This window comes from Salvelinus fontinalis, chromosome 40, assembly GCF_029448725.1.
Source record: "Salvelinus fontinalis isolate EN_2023a chromosome 40, ASM2944872v1, whole genome shotgun sequence".
NCBI classification, from domain to species: Eukaryota; Metazoa; Chordata; class Actinopteri; order Salmoniformes; family Salmonidae; genus Salvelinus; species Salvelinus fontinalis.
Genome location: NC_074704.1, coordinates 1,968,610 through 1,984,101, shown reverse-complemented (window position 1 = coordinate 1,984,101; position 15,492 = coordinate 1,968,610). Strand labels below are relative to the sequence as shown.

General features: G+C 45.9%; 1 protein-coding gene and 1 long non-coding RNA gene across 2 annotated transcripts in view; one reads left to right on the top strand and one right to left on the bottom strand.

Annotated features, from left to right (window-relative positions):
- The window catches only part of LOC129839444 (E3 ubiquitin-protein ligase RBBP6-like), a 38,625-nt gene that overhangs the window by 2,140 nt on the left and 20,993 nt on the right, over nucleotides 1–15,492 (top strand). Inside the window, exons 2-5 of the mRNA XM_055906915.1 lie at nucleotides 1,227–1,326; nucleotides 1,750–1,786; nucleotides 7,617–7,658; nucleotides 8,753–8,841. Of these exons, the coding sequence (XP_055762890.1) occupies nucleotides 1,227–1,326; nucleotides 1,750–1,786; nucleotides 7,617–7,658; nucleotides 8,753–8,841 (268 nt within the window). The remainder of the gene's footprint in view (nucleotides 1–1,226; nucleotides 1,327–1,749; nucleotides 1,787–7,616; nucleotides 7,659–8,752; nucleotides 8,842–15,492) is intronic.
- LOC129839446 (uncharacterized) lies at nucleotides 3,377–3,778 on the bottom strand. The gene is made up of 3 exons (XR_008757026.1): nucleotides 3,706–3,778; nucleotides 3,606–3,653; nucleotides 3,377–3,553 (listed from the first exon to the last, which is right to left on the bottom strand). It is a non-coding gene; the product is annotated as an uncharacterized LOC129839446 (long non-coding RNA).

Here is a 15,492-nt window from a genome sequence, read left to right as displayed (position 1 = left end):
GCGTGACCCTAGGGTGGTATTTCGCCATTCTGATTTATTTTTGTGTTAATTTAATATCATCAAACAATTTTCAGCTCATTCATACATTTCCTGCACTCATTTGCGATCATTTCCACGTTGCCGTGTAGGGCTGCACGATATGGGCAAACAATCTGGGCCATATTTTGAACCAAATGTTGCAATTGTAACTTGCGATTTAGAGTAAAACACTTGTCAACTGTTGGAATTATAATGATTATTCTATAGTTAATAGTGACCACTTTGAATACAGTGTTTTTGACATGACAACGGGAACGTTTAATCTCCGGCTACATTGAATGTTTTCTCTTAGCTACTTAATGTAGCTAACATATTCTTGCTTTGTGTATTCCTCTTCGATTTTAGAAGATACTGTCGTACAAACAACATGCTGATTTTAGGTATTATGAGGCTGTATAAGTACGTTTGCAATCAACTCCGTACATCTATTAGCCCGCCAGCTAACAGGCGATTAGCATTAGCGCCTACAACAGCCCGTACTTGCTAAGAAATGACAAGCTAGCTGTTTGTATATGTAATAATAATAATGATAGTGTAACGTTAATTACAGAACACTAGTGGATTTATATTAAGAAACAAAGTGAAAACAGCATAGTTGTCATCAACATTGTTGCATGAGCTGCATTGACCAGGCAGATTGAACATGTCTCATTGTTGAGGAACCAAAATAAAACTTTCCCCGTCAACATTGTTGCATATGTTTAATCTCTAGAAACTCATAAAGTGTTGAGTCCAATCTCTCTAGAGCTTCGGCTGGGGTGACCTTTTACACAGGGAAGAACGATGTGAATTTAGCCGTTTTGGTTTGATGTCCACATCCCCAAACACTATGTATTACTAATGATATATTATATTCCCCGTGGTTCTATAGACTACAGTACTAATGATATATTATATTCCCCGTGGTTCTATAGACTACAGTACTTATGCTATATTATATTCCCCGTGGTTCTATAGACTACAGTACTAATGATATATGCTGTGTACCTTGTGCTTCTACAGACTACAGTACTGATGATATATGCTGTGTACCTTTTGCTTCTACAGACTACAGTACTAATGATATATTACATTCCCTGTGGTTCTATAGACTACAGTACTAATGATATATACTGTGTACCTTGTGGTTCTATAGACTACAGACTACAGTACTAATGATATATGCTGTGTACCTTGTGCTTCTATAGAGTACACCGATGAGGAGATTCACATCCCCAAACACTCATCAGTGATCGTCAGACGCACCCCCATCGGAGGGGTCAAACCAGCGGGCAGAACGTTCATTGTGTACGTAGCTATGACATCGTGACCCTGTGTCTATCTGCATGTTAGTACCCCCCCCCCCCAATCGCCTGTTGGTCCTAATAATGGCCACACGCTAGTATCCAGTCAAATGGTAGTAACCCCCCCCATCGCATGTTGATGCCAATACCCCCCCCCCCCCCTCCACACAGCCACACACTAGTATCCAGTCAAATGGTAGTAACCCCCCCCCCCCCCCCCCCATCGGATGTTGATGCCAATACCCCCCCCCCCTCCACACAGCCACACACTAGTATCCAGTCAAATGGTAGTAACCCCCCCCTCCACACAGCCACACACTAGTATCCAGTCAAACCAGCCTAGTTATTCTAAAGCTACAACTCCTCTCTGTTGTCCATGTCTGTGGTGGTTGTTGACATGTTATTCTGTTTCTTCCTGTTTGTTTAGTGACCGTTCTGACATGGCTGCTGGATCCTCCAGACCCGTATGTAACAAGCACTCTCATTTCCTTACTCTCTCTGTCCTCCTTTTATAAACTCTGCTCTGATTTTTGGGGGTTAAACATACTGTGTAAACTCTGTTCTGATTGGTAACCAGTTAACTGAGTTGTTACGGTGATTTTAATATTCTGTTCTGATTGGTCACCAGTTAACTCTGAGTTGTCATGGTGATAATATTCTGTTTTGATGGTTCCAACTGCTGTTCTCTGTTGTTGTGTAACTCACTGTGTGTTTTTAATGTTGTTCAATGTGTTGATGGATCTGAACTATATTGTGACTGTATTTCATATTGAAACAAGGGTTAGCGTGGTGTTCTTAGCCTGCCACTGTACAGAGCCTCCCCCTGTGTGTTGAGACAATGCTTCATAATCCTTACAGGCATGATGATGCCCGATTATTGCTATGCTGCTTTACTTCAAATGAATGGGAAATTCTGCTTTTTCTTTCACGTGGTGTTATAGCAATGAGTTTTTGAGGTATTGAGTAATGCATTGATACCTTGTATGGATACCTGTGTGTGACTGTGTGTGTGTGGGGGGTAAATCGGTAAATAATTTGGTTCCTGTTCAACAGTTGTTCTAAAACTGAAGTTAATTGCTGATATTTGGCTGTCCTAATGTTGTTCTCTCATCATATTCTGACATTTTAATATGGACTGGACATAGTTGATCCTTTGTTCTCTCAAGTTTTTTTTTTTTTTTTTTTACTACAAAATACTTAGAAATGCAATGCATTTTGTCTACTTTGCAATCATTTTTTACTTAAAGCTAAACTGTAAACTAGGTGTTAAGTATTTACTATGATGAGTACTGAATCCACGATCATGTTTGGTACAGAGTTACAAAAAAAAACTAAAAGCGGTGCAATGATGATGATACCATTACGACATCATAGAGACTATTATGACATCACTGAAATGATCTATTATGACATCACAGGGTTCTAACTGGGCTGACTGTGTGGCATGGTAGGTTCCCGTGGCGACAGGGTTGTGTTTGGTTGCTGCTGTACGCTGCCAGAACTGTCAATAAAGAGGTTATGTGTTCTGTTGTGAGCACGTGCACCACCACACCAGACCCTGTGTCTTCCCTTCACAGTGACCTCTGAACCTACCAACCTACCAGCCTCTACTATGATGATGATGATGATGACAGCGACGACGAAGAGTTTATAGCCTACTAAACCAGACCTCTCTACCCTCCCTCTTCCCCTTTGTCCCTTGACTAGTGTTATGATGGCTATTGTTTACTACTATTGTATAATGGTTATTGTAGTGAAAGTATTGTTAAAAGAAACACATTTTATTATACTGTTTTGCAGTGTTGCCATAATGCACTAGATAGCTCATCCTGTGTGGACGCATAGCGCCTCACTCCAGACACTGCTGTAGACGAGGAGTCGTGAAGGCAACATGGTTCACTTCAACTGTTACCCATATAGCTACATGCAGTGGCTAGGAAGTAGGATATTGGGTTAACTGGTGTAACGTGAGCTAATCGGTTACCTGGACCGGCCTAGCTCTGAATTTAATCCTGTTAGCTCAGTCTGTTACCTAGACCAGCCTTGCTCTAAAACTTAATCCTGTTAGCCCATAGTCTGTTACCTAGACCGGCCTAGCTCTGAATTTAATCCTGTTAGCTCAGTCTGTTACCTAGACCAGCCTTGCTCTAAAACTTAATCCTGTTTACTTCATAGTCAGTTACCTAGACCGGCCTAGCTCTGAATTTAATCCTGTTAGCTCAGTCTGTTACCTAGACTAGCCTTGCTCTAAAACTTAATCCTGTTTACTTCATAGTCAGTTACCTAGACCGGCCTAGCTCTGAATTTAATCCTGTTAGCTCAGTCTGTTACCTAGACCAGCCTTGCTCTAAAACTTAATCCTGTTTACTTCATAGTCAGTTACCTAGACCGGCCTAGCTCTGAATTTAATCCTGTTAGCTCAGTCTGTTACCTAGACCAGCCTTGCTCTAAAACTTAATCCTGTTAACCCATAGTCTGTTGCCTAGCTCTGGACTTAATCCTGTTAGCCCATATAGTCTGTTGCCTAGTTTTGGACTTAATCCTGTTAGCTCATATAGTCTGTTGTCTAGCTCTGGACTTACTCCTGTTAGCCCATATAGTCTGTTGTCTAGCTCTGGACTTAATCCTGTTAGCCCATATAGTCTGTTGTCTAGCTCTGGACTTAATCCTGTTAGCCCATATAGTCTGTTGTCTAGCTCTGGACTTAATCCTGTTAGCCCATATAGTCTGTTGTCTAGCTCTGGACTTAATCCTGTTAGCCCATATAGTCTGTTGTCTAGCTCTGGACTTAATCCTGTTAGCCCATAGTCTGTTGTCTAGCTCTGGACTTAATCCTGTTAGCCCATATAGTCTGTTGCCTAGTTTTGGACTTAATCCTGTTAGCCCATATAGTCTGATGCCTAGTTTTGGACTTAATCCTGTTAGCCCATATAGTCTGTTGTCTAGCTCTGGACTTAATCCTGTTAGCCCATATAGTCTGTTGTCTAGCTCTGGACTTAATCCTGTTAGCCCATATAGTCTGTTGCCTAGCTCTGGACTTAATCCTGTTAGCCCATATAGTCTGTTGCCTAGCTCTGGACTTAATCCTGTTAGCCCATATAGTCTGTTGCCTAGCTCTGGACTTAATCCTGTTAGCCCATATAGTCTGTTGCCTAGTTTTGGACTTAATCCTGTTAGCCCATATAGTCTGTTGCCTAGTTTTAGACTTAATCCTGTTAGCCCATAGTGTAGTAAAGGGCCACAACAACAGCTATTATTACTACTGGTGTAGCTAGCCGGGCTGTAGTACCAACTACTACTACTGGTGTAGCTAGCCAGGCTGTAATACCAACTACTACTACTGGTGTAGCTAGCCAGGCTGTAGTACTAACTACTACTACTGGTGTAGCTAGCCGGGCTGTAGTACCAACTACTACTACTGGTGTAGCTAGCCGGGCTGTAGTACCGACTACTACTACTGGTGTAGCTAGCCGGGCTGTAGTACCAACTACTACTACTGGTGTAGCTAGCCGGGCTGTAACACCAACTACTACTACTAGCTACACCAGTAGTAGTATTAGTAAACAAGCTAGGCTGGTCTAGGTAGTAATACCAACTACTGCAACCAATGTAGCTAGCGCAGCTGTAAATACCACCTACTACTACCATTAGTGATGTTGCTAGCCAGGCTGTAATACCTATTACTACTGGTGTAGCTAGCCAGGCTGTAACACCAACTACTACTACTGGTGTAGCTAACTCAGCTGTAATACCTACTTCTAATGTGACCCTTTACTAGCCAGGCTGTAGTACCAACTACTACTACTGGTGTAGCTAGCCAGGCTGTAGTACCAACTACTACTACTGGTGTAGCTAGCTCTGCTGTAATACCAACTACTACTACTGGTGTAGCTAGCCAGGCTGTAGTACCAACTACTACTACTGGTGTAGCTAGCCAGGCTGTAGTACCAACTACTACTGCTGGTGTAGCTAGCCGGGCTGTAACACCAACTACTACTAGGTACACCAGTAGTAGTATTAGTAAACAAGCTAGGTTGGTCTAGGTAGTAATACCAACTACTGCTACGAATGTAGCTAGCGCAGCTGTAAATACCACCAACTACTACTACTGGTGTAGCTAGCCAGGCTGTAAATACCACCAACTACTACTACTGGTGTAGCTAGCCAGGCTGTAAATACCACCAACTACTACTACTGGTGTAGCTAGCCAGGCTGTAAATACCGCCAACTACTACTACTGGTGTAGCTAGCCAGGCTGTAGTACCAACTACTACTACTGCTGTAGCTAGCCAGGCTGTAGTACCAACTACTACTGCTGCTGTAGCTAGCCAGGCTGTAGTACCAACTACTACTGCTGCTGTAGCTAGCCAGGGCTGTAGTACCAACTACTACTACTACTGGTGTAGCTAGCCAGGCTGTAGTACCAACTACTACTACTGGTGTAGCTAGCCAGGCTGTAGTACCAACTACTACTACTGGTGTAGCTAGCCAGGCTGTAGTACCACCAACTACTACTACTGGTGTAGCTAGCCAGGCTGTAGTACCACCAACTACTACTACTGGTGTAGCTAGCCAGGCTGTAGTACCAACTACTACTACTGATGTAGCTAGCCATGCTGTAGCACCAACTTCTACTACTGGTGTAGCTAGCTCAGCTGTAATACCTACTACTAATGTAGCTAGCCAGGCTGTAGTACCAATTACTACTACTGGTGAAGCTAGCTTAGCTGTAATACCTACTACTAATGTAGCTAGCCAGGCTGTAGTACCAATTACTACTACTGGTGAAGCTAGCTTAGCTGTAATACCTACTACTGGTGTAGCTAGCCAGGCTGTAGTACCAACTACTACTACTACTGGTGTAGCTAGCCAGGCTGTAGTACCAACTACTACTACTACTGGTGTAGCTAGCCAGGCTGTAGTACCAACTACTACTACTACTGGTGTAGCTAGCCAGGCTGTAGTACCAACTACTACTACTACTGGTGTAGCTAGCCAGGCTGTAGTACCAACTACTACTACTACTACTGGTGTAGCTAGCCAGGCTGTAGTACCAACTACTACTACTACTACTGGTGTAGCTAGCCAGGCTGTAGTACCAACTACTACTACTACTACTGGTGTAGCTAGCCAGGCTGTAGTACCAACTACTACTACTACTACTGGTGTAGCTAGCCAGGCTGTAGTACCAACTACTACTACTACTACTGGTGTAGCTAGCCAGGCTGTAGTACCAACTACTACTACTACTACTGGTGTAGCTAGCCAGGCTGTAGTACCAACTACTACTACTACTACTGGTGTAGCTAGCCAGGCTGTAGTACCAACTACTACTACTACTACTGGTGTAGCTAGCCAGGCTGTAGTACCAACTACTACTACTACTGGTGTAGCTAGCCAGGCTGTAGTACCAACTACTACTACTACTGGTGTAGCTAGCCAGGCTGTAGTACCAACTACTACTACTACTGGTGTAGCTAGCCAGGCTGTAGTACCAACTACTACTACTACTGGTGTAGCTAGCCAGGGCTGTAGTACCAACTACTACTACTGGTGTAGCTAGCCAGGCTGTAGTACCAACTACTACTACTGGTGTAGCTAGCCAGGCTGTAGTACCAATGTACCCCCCCCCCCCCCCCCAGCATCAGTTCCTGTGTGAATCTCAATGTTTTGCGGTTCCTCCTCACGTCGTATTGGAGGAGAAGGACGGCTCTGCTGCGTTCGTCCCCTGGGTACAGATCTAGGATCAGTTTCCCATGCCACCGATCCTTACCAATAACCATTCGTGTGGAAATGAAGAACTGAGCCCAGATCAGTGTTTTTAGGGGGGGAAACTTGACCCTACAACATTGGTGTAACTGTCACACTGTAGTATTGAGTTGACTGGATGTATGTGATCTGCCTCTCTGGCTATGGAATGGGTTGATCGATCTGTGTGTCCTTGATTCCTCACCTCCTATCTCCTCGCCTCCTCCTCAAAAGACAGGTGGATGGTATCTTCTCCCAATGTCTTTTCAGAAGGAGACGGGGGAAGCCATGTCCATCTCTAGATTGAGTCCGTGTCTGCTCCCAGGCAGACTGGGGAAGCCATGTCCATCTCTAGATTGAGTCCGTGTCTGCTCCCAGGCAGACTGGGGAAGCCATGTCCATCTCTAGATTGAGTCCGTGTCTGCTCCCAGGCAGACTGGGGAAGCCATGTCCATCTCTAGATTGAGTCCGTGTCTGCTCCCAGGCAGACAGGTGGTGATGTCGACCTTGACTTTGTTCTGTCTTAATGTTGCTCTTCTCCTTCAGACCGACTCGTCACCGTCCGTCTCCCTGGCCCAGCTCTCTAAGGTACTGTCTCTCTCTGTGTGTGTTTTGGTCTTTGGGAATCAGGTTGGGGTTCGTTTAATTTCAACTCATTTAATTCGGGGCATGAATTAAAATGTAAATTGATTTTCACCTTACAACTCCTTGTCATCCTCCTCTAACTCCACTCCTCATCCCTCCTCCCTCACCTCACCTCATCCCTCCTCCCTCACCTCATTCCTCCTCTCTCACCTCATTCCTCCTCCCTCCTCATTCCTCCTCTCTCGCCTCATTCCTCCTCCCTCCTCATTCCTCCTCTCTCGCCTCATTCCTCCTCTCTCGCCTCATTCCTCCTCTCTCTCCTCATTCCTCCTCTCTCTCCTCATTCCTCCTCCCTCACCTCATTCCTCCTCTCTCACCTCATTCCTCCTCTCTCACCTCATTCCTCCTCCCTCCTCATTCCTCCTCTCGCCTCATTCCTCCTCCCTCCTCATTCCTCCTCTCTCTCCTCATTCCTCCTCTCTCTCCTCATTCCTCCTCCCTCACCTCATTCCTCCTCTCTCTCCTCATTCCTCCTCCCTCCTCATTCCTCCTCTCTCTCCTCATTCCTCCTCCCTCACCTCATTCCTCCTCTCTCACCTCATTCCTCCTCCCTCCTCATTCCTCCTCTCTCGCCTCATTCCTCCTCCCTCCTCATTCCTCCTCTCTCTCCTCATTCCTCCTCTCTCTCCTCATTCCTCCTCTCTCTCCTCATTCCTCCTCCCTCACCTCATTCCTCCTCTCTCACCTCATTCCTCCTCTCTCACCTCATTCCTCCTCCCTCCTCATTCCTCCTCTCGCCTCATTCCTCCTCTCGCCTCATTCCTCCTCCCTCCTCATTCCTCCTCTCTCTCCTCATTCCTCCTCTCTCTCCTCATTCCTCCTCTCTCGCCTCATTCCTCCTCCCTCCTCATTCCTCCTCTCTCGCCTCATTCCTCCTCCCTCCTCATTCCTCCTCTCTCGCCTCATTCCTCCTCCCTCCTCATTCCTCCTCTCTCGCCTCATTCCTCCTCCCTCCTCATTCCTCCTCTCTCGCCTCATTCCTCCTCCCTCCTCATTCCTCTCGCCTCATTCCTCTCGCCTCCTCCCTTTCTCTTCAGACTGCCAACCTAGCGGAGGCCAATGCATCAGAGGATGACAAGATCAGAGCCATGATGTCCCAGTCCAACAGTGAATATGACCCCATACAGTGAGTGTAATACACACAGTAGGGTTGGGCGGTATCCACGTCATCGTGTTGTCCTTCTCATCCCAGAGGATTTACAGTAGGGTTGGGCGGTATCCACGTCATCGTGTCGTCCTTCTCATCCCAGAGGATTTACAGTAGGGTTGGGCGGTATCCACGTCATCACGTCATCATGTTGTCCTTCTCATCCCAGAGGATTTACAGTAGGGTTGGGCGGTATCCACGTCATCGTGTCGTCCTTCTCATCCCAGAGGATTTACAGTAGGGTTGGGCGGTATCCACGTCATCGTGTTGTCCTTCTCATCCCAGAGGATTTACAGTAGGGTTGGGCGGTATCCACGTCATCGTGTTGTCCTTCTCATCCCAGAGGATTTACAGTAGGGTTGGGCGGTATCCACGTCATCGTGTCGTCCTTCTCATCCCAGAGGATTTACAGTAGGGTTGGGCGGTATCCACGTCATCGTGTTGTCCTTCTCATCCCAGAGGATTTACAGTAGGGTTGGGCGGTATCCACGTCATCGTGTTGTCCTTCTCATCCCAGAGGATTTACAGTAGGGTTGGGCGGTATCCACGTCATCGTGTTGTCCTTCTCATCCCAGAGGATTTACAGTAGGGTTGGGCGGTATCCACGTCATCGTGTTGTCCTTCTCATCCCAGAGGATTTACAGTAGGGTTGGGCGGTATCCACGTCATCATGTTGTCCTTCTCATCCCAGAGGATTTACAGTAGGGTTGGGCGGTATCCACGTCATCGTGTTGTCCTTCTCATCCCAGAGGATTTACAGTAGGGTTGGGCGGTATCCACGTCGTCATGTTGTCCTTCTCATCCCAGAGGATTTACAGTAGGGTTGGGCGGTATCCACGTCATCGTGTTGTCCTTCTCATCCCAGAGGATTTACAGTAGGGTTGGGCGGTATCCACGTCATCGTGTTGTCCTTCTCATCCCAGAGGATTTACAGTAGGGTTGGGCGGTATCCACGTCATCGTGTTGTCCTTCTCATCCCAGAGGATTTACAGTAGGGTTGGGCGGTATCCACGTCATCGTGTTGTCCTTCTCATCCCAGAGGATTTACAGTAGGGTTGGGCGGTATCCACGTGACCACGTCGTCATGCCGTCCATCTCATCCCAGAGGATTTACAGTAGGGTTGGGCGGTATCCACGTCATCGTGTTGTCCTTCTCATCCCAGAGGATTTACAGTAGGGTTGGGCGGTATCCACGTCATCATGTTGTCCTTCTCATCCCAGAGGATTTACAGTAGGGTTGGGCGGTATCCACGTCATCGTGTTGTCCTTCTCATCCCAGAGGATTTACAGTAGGGTTGGGCGGTATCCACGTCATCGTGTTGTCCTTCTCATCCCAGAGGATTTACAGTAGGGTTGGGCGGTATCCACGTCATCGTGTTGTCCTTCTCATCCCAGAGGATTTACAGTAGGGTTGGGCGGTATCCACGTCATCGTGTTGTCCTTCTCATCCCAGAGGATTTACAGTAGGGTTGGGCGGTATCCACGTCATCGTGTTGTCCTTCTCATCCCAGAGGATTTACAGTAGGGTTGGGCGGTATCCACGTCATCGTGTTGTCCTTCTCATCCCAGAGGATTTACAGTAGGGTTGGGCGGTATCCACGTCATCGCGTTGTCCTTCTCATCCCAGAGGATTTACAGTAGGGTTGGGCGGTATCCACGTCATCGTGTTGTCCATCTCATCCCAGAGGATTTACAGTAGGGTTGGGCGGTATCCACGTCATCACGTCGTCATGCCGTCCTTCTCATCCCAGAGGATTTACAGTAGGGTTGGGCGGTATCCACGTCATCGTGTTGTCCTTCTCATCCCAGAGGATTTACAGTAGGGTTGGGCGGTATCCACGTCATCATGTTGTCCTTCTCATCCCAGAGGATTTACAGTAGGGTTGGGCGGTATCCACGTCATCGTTTTGTCCTTCTCATCCCAGAGGATTTACAGTAGGGTTGGGCGGTATCCACGTCATCGTGTTGTCCATCTCATCCCAGAGGATTTACAGTAGGGTTGGGCGGTATCCACGTCATCATGTTGTCCTTCTCATCCCAGAGGATTTACAGTAGGGTTGGGCGGTATCCACGTCATCGTTTTGTCCTTCTCATCCCAGAGGATTTACAGTAGGGTTGGGCGGTATCCACGTCGTCATGTTGTCCTTCTCATCCCAGAGGATTTACAGTAGGGTTGGGCGGTATCCACGTCATCGTGTCGTCCTTCTCATCCCAGAGGATTTACAGTAGGGTTGGGCGGTATCCACGTCATCGTGTCGTCCTTCTCATCCCAGAGGATTTACAGTAGGGTTGGGCGGTATCCACGTCATCATTCCGTCCTTCTCATCCCAGAGGATTTACAGTAGGGTTGGGCGGTATCCACGTCATCGTGTCGTCCTTCTCATCCCAGAGGATTTACAGTAGGGTTGGGCGGTATCCACGTCATCGTGTTGTCCTTCTCATCCCAGAGGATTTACAGTAGGGTTGGGCGGTATCCACGTCATCGCGTCGTCCTTCTCATCCCAGAGGATTTACAGTAGGGTTGGGCGGTATCCACGTCATCATGTTGTCCTTCTCATCCCAGAGGATTTACAGTAAGGTTGGGCGGTATCCACGTCATCATGTTGTCCTTCTCATCCCAGAGGATTTACAGTAAGGTTGGGCGGTATCCACGTCATCGTGCCGTCCTTCTCATCCCAGAGGATTTACAGTAGGGTTGGGCGGTATCCACGTCATCGTGCCGTCCATCTCATCCCAGAGGATTTACAGTAGGGTTGGGCGGTATCCACGTCATCGTGCCGTCCATCTCATCCCAGAGGATTTACAGTAGGGTTGGGCGGTATCCACGTCATCGTGTTGTCCTTCTCATCCCAGAGGATTTACAGTAGGGTTGGGCGGTATCCACGTCATCGTGTTGTCCTTCTCATCCCAGAGGATTTACAGTAGGGTTGGGCGGTATCCACGTCATCGTGTTGTCCTTCTCATCCCAGAGGATTTACAGTATTAATGTCTTAGTTCTGAAAATACAACAAAAAGCCCATTGGGTGTCTATTACCAGAATGCTAACAAAATTAGTACAACTGATAGAGAATTTCCATGGAGGCTGCTAGCTAAATATGCTAACGAGAGCAAACTGAAATAAACTAATTGCAAAGACAGGCAATCCAGCTCATAAAGATGCACATACAGTTGAAGTCGGAAGTTTACATACACTTAGGTTTGAGTCATTAAAACTCGTTTTTCAACCACTCCACACATTTCTTGTTAACAAACTTTATTTTTGGTAAGTCGGTTAGGACATCTACTTTGTGCATGACACAAGTCATTTTTCCAACAATTGTTTACCGACAAATTATTTCACTTATAATTCACTGTATCACAATTCCAGTGGGTCCGAAGTTTACATACACTAAGTTGACTGTGCCTTTAAAAAGCTTGGAAAATTCCAGAAAATTGTCATGGCTTTAGAAGTTTCTGATAGGCTAATTGACATTTAAGTCAATTGTAAGTGTACCTGTGTATATACCTCTTTGCTTGACATCGTGGGAAAATCAAAAAAAATCAGCCAAGACCTCAGATATAAAAAAAAAATTGTAGACCTCCACAAATCTGGTTCATCCTTGGGAGCAATTTCCAAACGCCTGAAGGTACCACGTTTATCTGTACAAACAATACTACGCAAGTATAAACACCATGGGACCACGCAGCCGTCATACCGCTCAGGAAGGAAACACGTTCTGTCTGCTAGCTCTTGCTGCTGGTGATTATTTTTTTTTGATCCACCTATGCAGACGACACCATTTTGTATACATCTGGCCCTTCTTTGGACACTGTGTTTACAAACCTCCAGACGAGCTTCAATGCCATACAACTCTCCTTCCGTGGCCTCCAACTGCTCTTAAATGCAAGTAAAACTAAATGCATGCTCTTCAACCAATCGCTGCCCACACCTACCCACCCGTCCAGCGTCACTACTCTGGACGGTTCTGACTTAGAATATGTGGACAACTACAAATACCTAGGTGTCTGGTTAGACTGTAAACTCTCCTTCCAGAGTCAACATTAAGCATCTCCAATCCAAAATTAAATCTAGAATCGGCTTCCTATTTCGCAATAAACATCCTTCACTCATGCTGCCAAACATACCCTCGTAAAACTGACTATCCTACCGATCTTTGACTTCGGCGATGTCATTTACAAAGTAGCCTCCAACACTCTACTCAGACTGCATCCAATTTGCTATCACAGTGCCATCTGTTTTGTCACCAAAGCCCCATATACTACCCACCACTGCGACCTGTATGCTCGCGTTGGCTGGCCCTCGCTTCATATCCGTCGCCAAACCCACTGGCTCCAGGTCATCTATAAGTCTTTGCTAGGTAAAGCCCCGCCTTATCTCAGCTCACTGGTCACCATAGCAACACCCACCCGTAGCACGCGCTCTAGCAGGTATATCTCACTGGTCACCCCCAAAGCCAATTCCTCCTTTGGCCGCCTTTCGATCCAGTTCTCTGCTGCCAATGACTGGAACGAACTGTAAAAATCACTGAAGTTGGAGACTCATATCTCCCTCACTAACTTTAAGCACCAGCTGTCAAAGCAGCTCACAGATCACTGCACCTGTACATAGCCCATCTGTAAACAGCCCATCTATCTACCTCATCCCCATACTGTATTTATTTATTAATCTTGCTCCTTTGCACCCCAGTATCTCTACTTGCACACTCATCTTCTGCATATCTATCACTCCAGTGTTTAATTGTTATATCGTAATTATTTCGCCACTATGGCATATTTATTGCCTTTACCTCCCTTATCCTACCTCATTTTCATACGCTGTATATAGACTTTTTCTATTGTATGACTGCATGTTTGTTTATTCCATGTGTAACTCTGTTGTTTGTGTCGCACTGCTTTGCTTTATCTTGGCCAGGTCGCAGTTGCAAATGAGAACTTGTTCTCAACTGGCCTACCTGGTTAAATAAAGGTGAAAAAAATAAAGATGCTTTGTTGTGAAAAGTGCAAATCAATCCCAGAACAACAACAAAGGACCTTGTGAAGATGCTGGAGGAAACGGGTACAAAAGTATCTATATCCACAGTAAAACGAGTCCTATATCTACATAACCTGAAAGGCTCCTCAGCAAGGAAGAAGCCACTGCTCCAAAACCGCCTTAAAAAAGACAGACTACGGTTTGCAACTGCACATGGGGACAAAGATTGTACTTTTTGGAGAAATGTCCTCTGGTCTGATGAAACAACAAAAATAGAACTGTTTGGCCAAAATAACCATCGTTATGTTTGGAAGAAAAAGGTGGGAGGCTTGCAAGCCGAAGAACGCCATCCCAACCGTGAAGCATGGGAGTGGCAGCATCATGTTGTGGGGGTGCTTTGCTGCAGGAGCGACTGGTGCACTTCACAAAAAAGATGGCATCGTGAGGTAGGAAAATTATGCGGATATATTGAAGCAACATCTCAAGACATCAGTCTAGAAGTTAAAGCTTGGTTGCAAATGGTTCTTCCAAGTGGACAATGACCCCAAGCATACTTCCAAAGTTGTGGCAAAATGGCTTAAGGACAACAGTCAAGGTATTGGAGTGGCCATCACAAAGCCCTGACCTCAACCCTATAGAAAATATGTGGGCAGAACTGAAAAAGCATGTGCGAGGAAGTAGGTCTACAAACCTGACTCGGTTACACCAGCTCTGTCAGGAGGAATGTACCAAAATTCACCCAACTTATTGTAGAACGCTTGTTGAAGGCTACCTGAAACGTTTGACCCAAGTTAAACAATTTAAAGGCAATGCTACCAAATATTAATTGAATGCATGTAAACTTCTGACCCACTGGGAATGTGATGAAAGAAATAAAAGCTGAAATAAATAATTCTCAGCTATTATTCTGACATTTTAACATTCATAAAATAAAGTGGTGATTCTTAACTGACCTAAGAGAGGGATTTTTTACTAGGATTAAATGTCAGGAATTGTGAAACTGAGCTTAAATGTGTTTAGCTAAGGTGTATGTAAACTTCCGACTTCAACTGTATATACACTACATGACAATCTCATTCCAAAATCATGGGCATTAATATGGAGTTGGTCCCCCCTTTACTGCTCTAACAGCCTCCACTCTTCTGGGAAGCCTTTCCACTAGCTGTTGGAACATCGCTGCAGGGACTTGCTTCTATTCAGCCACGAGGGCATTAGTTAGGTCGGGAACTGATGTTGGGTGATTAGGCCTGGCTCGCAGTCAGCGTTCCAATTCATCCCAAAGTTGTTTGATGCGGTTGAAGTCAGGGCTCTGTGCAAGCCATTCAAGTTCTTCCACACCGATCTCGATAAACCATTTCTGTATGGACCTCGCTTTGTGCGCGGGGGGAGTTGTCATGCTGAAACAGGAAAGGGCCTTCCTCAAACTGTTGCCAAAAAAAGTTGGAAGCACAGAATCATCTAGAATGTCATGTATGCTGTAGCATTAAGATTTCCCTTCACTGCAACTAAGGGGCCCGAAACATGAAAAACACCCCCAGACCATTATTCCTCCTCCACCAAATTTTACAGTTGGGGGGCAATGCACTCGTAGCATTCTCTGGCATCTGGCGGATCACACGTTTTATTCAAGTCACGAATAAAAATAAAATCTATAAATA